The following is a 9,063-nucleotide window of genomic DNA, read 5'->3' as shown; positions in this document are numbered from 1 at the left end:
ATCCTGGGCTGGGTAAAACCCTGAGATGCCGAAGGAAGCCTCTCCTAATGCAGTTGCTTATTCATTATTTCAGCAATTGGAACACTTAAAGCAATTTGCTGCCGAATTAGAATTAAAATAATGGGCCAATACATTATATTTTTTTCTCCCCTGTATCATTAAGGATATGCAGTACATTCAAGGTCACAGCCAGCCCTTCCTTTGGCAGTGTGAGCAGTGCTGAGCAGTAGCTTGGGGGTCTCCCCTATAAAATGCAGTCAGCCAGGATAATTCGGAGCTCGCTGGCTCTAGGGCTTCCCCGCCGTGTGGCCCAGCTGAAGTTGGAAATTAGCTGGAGATGCCAGGCCTTTGTCAGAGAGGTGCAGCCACTTATTCCTTCCCTTTTAATTTGACTCGGTGCTAATTTATACTCTGCCAATTTAATGGGAAAAAAAAGCACATTGTATGAGTTAACAGGATAATTGTACTCGAAGCAAATTAAAAATACAGGAAAATCAAAGCCTTGAGTCCCTTTTTTATAGTGATTGGTTACTCCAAGCGCTCTCTCTAATAATCACGTATTTAAATGTAGTCATATAGGACACAATAACAGGACAGTGCATGGGGCTGTTCCAATTCAAATTAGAAAACTGCTATTGAGCCTCTCTTTGCTTGGCTTTTTTGACTGTTTCATCCTCCAGTTAAACAGTGCTCGCTCCTCTGCCTTGCAGATTCCTTCACCAGGCAGGTGCTGTGGACGCTGCTGAACGATGTGAAGTTTGGGGAAGCTGTTTCCTACAAGCAGCTGGCAGATCTTGCTGGCAACAGCCGGGCAGCCAGAGCCGTGGGATCAGCCATGAGGAGCAACCCGGTGAGTCCACGGCAACTCCCAGCCAGAGCTGGTGGGAGATGCTGGATTTAGAGAGCTTTGCGGGCTAAATGTCATTAGATTAAATTTATCTGCTCTGGAAACTGGTCTGCCACGAGGAGTAAGGTCAGTAAGTATTTTTAATCAGCAGTAATGCACAGCCCAGTTCAGTGTGATTTATGCCCTACCATTTATGGTGTTGGGTGGGGAAGAGAAACACTTCTGTTACTCACCAGCGTCTGCAGAGTTTGTTGTTCTCAAACTTCTTTAGATATTTCTAGATCAGGGAAGTCTTTTATCTTCCATGTGGACCTTACTTGGCAGGTTATGAGTAGTTTTGGTTTTGTTAAGAGCAGTCCATCCACTCTGGCATAAAGATGATTCTTCAGACAAGGCCAGGAGCAGCCTGGGCTGCTGGAAGGTGTCCTTGCCCATGGCAGGGGGTTGGAACAAGATGGGCTTAAAGGTCCTTCCCAATCCCAGTCAGTCTGGGATTCTTAGGTGAGTTGCCTGAATTTGAACCAGCTGGAGGGGGCAGCACTCTAGGTTAGGCTTGTGGATTTTAGGCAAACATTTTGTTATACTACTTGATCTCGGTCTGTTTGCCCTTTTCTCAGTCTGGGTTTGGCTTTCCAGGTGTATCTGTGCACCTGAGGCACAGGGGTTGGTGTCTGAAGCTGCTGTGTTGGCCATCAGGAGGTGGTGTACCCTGTGTGTCTGGGCTGGGATCAGCCCCATCCTGGGTTGGAGGGTTTGGGGGCTCAGGTGGGCTCTGTACCTGCACTGCTTGAGGAGCAATTCAATTCCCTAAACCCTCAGAATCACAGAGCAATCTGAGCTGGAAGGGACCTTGCAGCCCATCTCATTCCCCAGTTGCCCACAGGTAGCACCCAGCCAGGCAGACCCACCCAATTCCTTGTGGGGTTAAGCTTTAAGCCCACCCCCATATTTCCAGCACCCATCACATTTCCCTATCAACCAGTTCCTATAAGCAGCATAAAGCAGTGTTTTGTCAATACCCTGCATTGCACTTGACAATACAAACTATTTTAATGTGATGGAATGCTTTCCAATATAATCTGGTGTACATTAAGATAAGGCAATCCAATGCAAACCTACAGGAAACAGTTCTCAAAGAATAACAATCCAGTGTTGTGCAAAAGGAGATGTAATTGCTGTCGCCTAGAAATGTACCCAGCTTTGCCCTCAGGCTGCAGTGGAGCAGCAGCATCCAAAGTAGCGGTAACAGCAGGTTGTGGTGTGAAAATTCCTGCTTTTTCCCCTGTGAGGAAGGATGAAAATAGTTCTGAAAATATACAGCAAAGCTACTGCAATTTTTTTAAATGGGGTCCTAGTTATTATTGCCTTTTCCCAGCCCATACCGTGGCTGCAGTGGTTTCTGTCCCCAGTAGAAAATTTTTAAGCTATGGTTATAGATAATAATGTATAGCTGTAGGGAAAAGGAGCTGTATTAATATAATACCACCTCAATATTTCATCATAGAAAGCTGATGATTAAAAAAAAAAAAAAAATCAGTACTGTAATGAGAGTCCTGTCCATCGCAAACCACAGTTTTGCCACTGCTCATCTCCTGGAGGTAATCTGAAATTCCATCCATATTCCACATGCAAACACACACACATCGTCCTTCTGCACTTCAGTGTGAGCAAGTGTTCACTGCTCTTCATATTTCCCACAGAAATGTCTCCATGGTCCTTCACCTGTGAGCCATCGTGTGCAGGCTGACTGTGCGTAATACACACGGATTTTATGCATGAGGGGAAATATAAAGATAAAATGTGGCACTGCAAAACCCCCTCACCTTTGTTATCTCTATATATAAAGCCATCAACTCTTGCGAAAACAGATTTTCTGACCCAATTTGCAGCTCCACATCGCAGCCTCATACAAATCTTATTAAAGAAAATACTGAGAGGACTGAGATGAAAACAGCACAGGAGGTCAGAGATTCCTCAACAACCACCCAAGGTCTAAACCCTCAGTCCAAACCCCAGACTCATCCCTGGAAGTGCTCAAGGGTTCTTGGATGGGACTTGGAGTGACCTGGGGTAGTGGTAGATTGATTTGTGATTAATCTGATTTAATGAGGGTGATCATACCAGGAAAAAGGATCATTTGAAATAACTCTGAGCCAGGCACTGCCTTGTCCCTCAGACACTTGGATAAAATGACAAATCTCACCTTTCTCCACCAAATACCAGCACATTTCTTCCTCCTACAAATCAAGGCTTGGTCTTTAATTTGGGTAGTGTGCATTCCACAGGTTTCCCCTTGCAGCTGGGATGCTTCACATAATTCATGGGATGACCTTCAGCATTATGAGAAGGTGGAAGAGGTGCCAGCAGCAGCTGCCTCAATTTGTGCCCAGGACAGGGTGGGAATGGCTCACCTTTTGCAGGAGAGACTTCCCCAGAGTTTGCTGTGGTTCACACTGATTGCAAGGTCTGTGGTCCTCAAAGGGAACCCATAAAGTTCAATTAAAAATCTCATTAGACTGGTAGAGGAGGATCAAAAAGAAATCACAGAGGCTCATGGGAAATGGAGAATGTTGGGCTGATTAGTCCAAGGCCATCCTAAATGAGTGTTCTGTGCCTTAAATAAGACATCTTCAGCGGTCTGTTCACAGCAGACAGAGATGCCTACCCTGGGTTTGTGTCCTCTCCAACTGGGCCATGCCTTAGGCTCACCCCAGTCAAGGGCACAGCCTGGTGCTGATATCAGTCTGTCCTAAATTGAGGATATTATGTCAATCCATCCTGAATCAAGGATACAATACTGAGCTAAATCACAGATATTCAACCAAAATGTTTTGAACACTGGAGGAGCAATCGTGCCTTTATGAGAAGATTGTGAATTGTGGATCTGAAATGCTGAGAACACGTAAAACTCCTTGTGTGCTCATTCACAGAATCATGGAATATTCTGAGCTGGAAGGACCCATAGGATCATCCAGTCCAACCCCAGCCCAGCACAGACACCCCAAAATCCCACCCTGGACATCCCTGGCAGTGCTGTCCAAACACTTCTGGAGCTCTGACAGCCTCAGGCTGTGCCCATTCCCTTGGGAGCCTGGGCAGTGCCAGCACCCGTTGGGGAAGAACCTTTCCCTGATATTTTCATTCCTAATGCCTTTGCTTCCTTTGGTGACTCATGATAACCTGGGTCCCACGTTGGGTCACATCACAGGATTTGTTTCTGCTGGGGAAGAGGGGGAGGAAAAACAGGGAGTGGAACTGGATGATCTTTAAGATCCCTTGCAGCCCAAGCCAGTCTGGGATTCTGTGACATGAGCAAACCACAAGACTCTTTTTTGCTGAGTGTGTTCCAACATGATACCTCAGCTGTTTCCATCGTGGCCTGGCTGATCCATGAGGTTCCAGGATCTCTCCAGCCCTTCAGCCATGCCATGGGACAGATCACTCACCTCCAACTGGGCAGTGGGAACAACCAGAGCAGGAATTTGCCAAATGCAGTTCAGAACAATCAATCCAGCGTGCACGGAGCTTTTCCCCCACCTTTTTTTTCCTAAACAAACGCATTCTGGAGGAGTTGGTTTATTCACAGATTGCCACGAGCGTTAATGACCACCCCAGCCTTGTTCTGCCACTCACCCAGATGGCTGTTGATAAAGATTTAGCATCATGTTCCGAGTGTCAGGGCTGTCAGTAGTGCTGAACCATTTGACCAGAAGAAAAAACGCACAGGGAGCTATTGATTACAGCTTCTCAGTGTCACTTGTTCACCAGGATTTAGGTATTGATGAGGCTGCGAGTGAAAACAAGCTCTTTCCCTTGTGGGCCTCTACCCAGAAGAACAAAAGCGAAGTTGGAGAAAATATTCAGCTGGCGCCCGAATCAGAGGGACTCTGGCATCGATCCGAGGGCTCCTTCATGTTATTTTTTTGTTGGAGACAAATCTGTGGGTTTGGAAGTTTTATAGCTTTTGAGGTAGGGTCTGTGTGTGTGATGGATTCGTGGAGTAGAGGAATTAGATTTCACAGCATGAAGATTTCAGCGGCGCTATAATATTATGAGCTGCTTGGTTATTGATAAAAATTACATTAAATGTGGCTGAGGCATTAAAGCTCCAGACTAGGGTAGTTCTCCCTCTAAAATGTCCTTAGGGCCCTAATAAATTTTAGCAGGTTTAATTATTTTAGTAGGCTGAACGTTGTCACCACAATTAAGCCAAACTGAAGCAATATTCAATATTTTTAAATTATGGTGCTGGTATGGTCTTTGTACCACTTGTACATCCAAAGCTACAGAGGGTGACGGATGGGTGTTTGTGGTGGGACAGTCTCAGCATGGAATTCTTTATTTTGGGCATAGGAAAAGTGGCATTTATTTCATACCTCATGTTTTGCTCGGTGGTGAGCAGCTCAGCCCCATTTCCCTGTCCCATGAGTCCACCCAGGGATCATCCAAGAACCCACACTAAAATAAAGTCCTTTTTTTCTTCTCCACCAAGATTTATAACCTTGCCACCAAAATCTGCTGCTTTACTGTGTGTATTTTTAAAGAATTGCAAATGAACCTCGGAGATGTTTTACAGTGGATTATTATGGCTTTGTCACTCAAGCCAAGCCTCCTGCAGTAACTGTGGGGAGTGTAAAGGCAGAGAAACCCCAAACCAGAAAAACACTTGCAAAAAACCCCAATGTCTTTGAAGAAGTCATAAACCAATGTGGGATGGCCTGGCATGGAGTGAAGCTATTATTGGTATTCACTGGAGTTGTCACAGATGCATAATTCACTTGTGGCATCACCACCTCCAAATAAAGCAGATACTGAAAGCATTTTTTTATTTAAACCATGATTAACAATAAGTACCTGTATTCCCATTTAATGTGGGCTGAGATTGAGATTTTAAATTTCAGGCATTGAAATTAGTTAGAAAAACTGAAAGAACACCCCAAAAAAAAAAAAATTCCTCTCAAGTTATGGTCTGGCCAGTGGCTGTTCAGCTACTTTGGGGTTTGTGTATCCCAGGCTTAAATATACCACAGTGCTTGAACTGTAATGATTAAATGGGATTAAAATAAGTCAGAGTAAAGTGTGTAATTTGTCTGTGTGTCTACACAGAAATAAATTGTACTTTTTGGCTTGAAATATCCAAATTTGTGAGAACTGCCCTTTTGGGTGAGTTATTGTTGTCCCAGCTCCACCGTTGCAATGCCATTACTATGCAGTTACCAAAACACACCCGTGATTAGAGATGATGTATTGCAGTTTTTATGGTGTGTACTTCAGCTATGATAATCACCTGTAATAAAAAATAAAAAAAAAACCACGTTTATGTTCTTCTCTGCATTATCAGTCCATTATGTAACTTCTGGCATTGATTTTGCAGAGTGTGTCGTGTGGTTATAAATGATAGGCGGTAGAAGGCAGAGAAGGGGAAAAAGAGTTCTTAAAATTGGTTAGGTCGGAATGAAACTTCTCCTGTTGGAGGTTTTAAAAATTCACAACCCATTTTGGATTGAGTTGCTGTTAAATAATAAATAGTGCCTTGGTCTTCCAGAGAATTTCTGCGTGGTGCAAGTGGAGGTGCTGCACTGAGAGCAGCATCTGACAGGGAGCCAAGGCACTGGGACCTCTTCTCAGGGGTCTGCTTCTTCCCAGAAATCCTCTAATCCTGGGATGATCATGGAATCCCAGTGTGGTTTGGTTAGAAGGGATGTTAAGGATCATCCAGTGCCACCCCAGCCATGGCAGGGACACCTTCCACTGTCCCAGGCTGCTCCAAGCCCCAGTATCCCACCTGGCCTTGGACACTGCCAGGGATCCAGGGGCACCACAGCTGCTCTAGGAATTCCATCCCATCCCTCCCCACCCTCACAGGAGCAATTCCTTCCCAATATTCCATCTAACTGGGGCTGTGAGCCTTCATCCCTCACCCTGGGCACTGAGGGCTCGGCTGTGGTGGGGCTGGTGCAGGGCAGGAGAACCTGCTGCTGCAGGGGGGATTTTATATATGGCGTTTCATATCCCAGGTTTATCCTTTAAAAACTTTACATCATTTTTATGTATTAAAATTTCTGTCCATGCCTGTTTTTCCCTAAGAGCTGGGCTGTTCTCCAGGGGTGGTGATGGGCTGTTTCTGCTCTGCCAGCAGCATGGCCCTGATGTGACTGCTCCATGTCCCTGCAAGCCCAGTGCCACACAGCTCCTGGGTTTTATGGGGGGATTTACAGATTCATGGAATCACAGCACCATTGGGGCTGGAAAAGCCCAAGCCCATGGAGCCCAGCCTGTAGCAGATCCCCCAGCAGGGCACTGAAGCCTCATCCCGCCATTTCCATCACCTTCCCCTCACGCTTCCCCTCACGCTTCCCCTCACGCTTCCCCTCACGCTTCCCCTCACGCTTCCCCTCACGCTTCCCCTCACGCTGCCTCAGCCTCACCCTTTTCTCTCTGGGATTTCTGTGTTTGACAGATCCCCATCATCATCCCGTGCCACAGGGTGATCCGCAGCAGCGGGGACACTGGCAACTACGGCGGGGGACAGCTGCTGAAGGAGTGGCTGCTGTCCCATGAGAAGCTGCAGAAGGAGAAGCTGGCGCGCTGAGCCTCAAACCCCACCGGCGCAGCCATGGCTGCCGGGCCTAGCCTCTCTCAGAGCACCCAGCAAAATGGTAAATATTTGAGTGACACACAAATATAATGCAACATCCAAAGTGAAATGTGTGGTGGCACCACTATATTAAAAAAGCGGGCTGTGTCCTGGGGGAGGCAGCTCGGCTGCCCTTTCTTGTTTTTACATTTTACAGCAGAATGACTACAGCGATCCGGGCCTGTTGTGCATGGATTTTGTTCCCATCTCCAGTCCTGTTTTGTTCTATTTTTAATGTCCATTAAAGCAGGGATAAGGGAGTGGGAGGGACGTGGCGAATGTGAGGTGGAGGTTTCCCTGAGGAGGTGTCTGGCTGGCAGTGGGGCAGCCCAGCCTGGCAGGCTCAGCCCTGCCAGCCCTGCCCAGCTCCCCCTCCCCAATTCAGAGCACAAAAAGGTGTTTTACCTAAACAGGAGTTAAAGAAACACAGCGAAATCTATGCACAAGCAGGCAGCTATTGAATTCCTTGCTTCTGCCTTTTCTTTTCGGACTGGGAAATGGGAATATTTTTATTTAGTAAAGCAGAGGAAGAGATGTTGCTGACAAATTGTGTATTTTGGATGAACAGTTTGATTAGCCAAATTAGACAAAATATTGAAAAGCTCACTGTAGTTGCTTCCTTATCAGCTGCACATTCCTTTATCATTTGAGTTTTCCTTCAGATTTCCGCGTTTCTCTGTTATCCAAAGCTTTATTTCCCATAGCCTCTCCGTAGGAAGGATTCAAGAGACATTAAAGCTAAATTTTGAGGTGGTTTTAGCAGGGTTCTCTGTGAGTACGAGCCACCAGAAGCTGAAATTTCCAGTATGGGAATCATAAATTGTAACATGGAAATACTGATTTTTTTATGTGTTTTATCATATTTTCATGGATGTCTCTTTAGAAAGGCCATTGCTACCCCCCAAAAATTATTGTGTGGCGATGCGTTAGTTAATCCAGGATTATTGATACCTCGGAATTACTTCAATAAAAAAACTGCTTTGCATGTGCAAGTGTCTTTGGGTCTGTTTATAAATAAAACACAGGGTGTGATGTATGGGGAAAATAAACTATACCCCACTGTACAATATAAAGCTGTATTTTTATCAAGGGTTTCTCGTGGCGATATAAACCACAGAAGCAAAGCTCAAGTGGTTTGTACATGTCACCAGAACCCCGAGATAAAAATATGGCCTTATAATATGTACAGTTTGGGTGTATTTTATTATTTTTTTTATATCTCTAATACATGCTGCCACCAAAAGCAGGCAGCAGCAAACATCAACTTTAACCTTTCCCATATTTGCATCCCTCGGTGGGTTTTTTTTTCAGCTATTTGGGCTTTTTCAGGGATGTGACTTAGTTTTTGTGGGGATGGGGATGGTGATGGCTAGGTTTGGGATGAGTAACGCCTTTTCCAGGGAAATACACAAGTTTGGGAGTAAAATCCTGTTCTGGGTCAGAGATTCAGGGCAGGCAGGGACAGGCGGGGATGGACAGACAGGGACAGGGAGGGATGGAGAGGAACAGGCATGGGTGGACAGGACAGGGATGGGCAGAGATGGACAGGGCCAGGCTAGACAGGAATAGGACAGGGACG

The 9,063-nt window shown here is 45.7% G+C and overlaps 1 protein-coding gene across 1 annotated transcript; it reads left to right on the top strand.

Moving 5' to 3' along the window:
* Positions 1 to 680: 680 nt before the first annotated feature.
* LOC146423457 (methylated-DNA--protein-cysteine methyltransferase-like) lies at positions 681 to 8,469 on the top strand (the record flags this gene model as incomplete). The annotated part of the gene is made up of 2 exons (XM_085044754.1): positions 681 to 850; positions 7,308 to 8,469. Coding segments are annotated over 2 exons (302 nt in total), but the record flags the coding sequence as incomplete, so codon positions are not given.
* Positions 8,470 to 9,063: the final 594 nt, after the last annotated feature.

Source organism: Lichenostomus cassidix, unplaced genomic scaffold (assembly GCF_008360975.1).
Source record: "Lichenostomus cassidix isolate B80296 unplaced genomic scaffold, HeHo_3.0 HiC_scaffold_525, whole genome shotgun sequence".
Taxonomy (NCBI): domain Eukaryota; kingdom Metazoa; phylum Chordata; class Aves; order Passeriformes; family Meliphagidae; genus Lichenostomus; species Lichenostomus cassidix.
The sequence above is the reverse complement of the archived record's forward strand: the minus strand, read 5'-3'. Positions and strand labels throughout refer to the sequence as shown.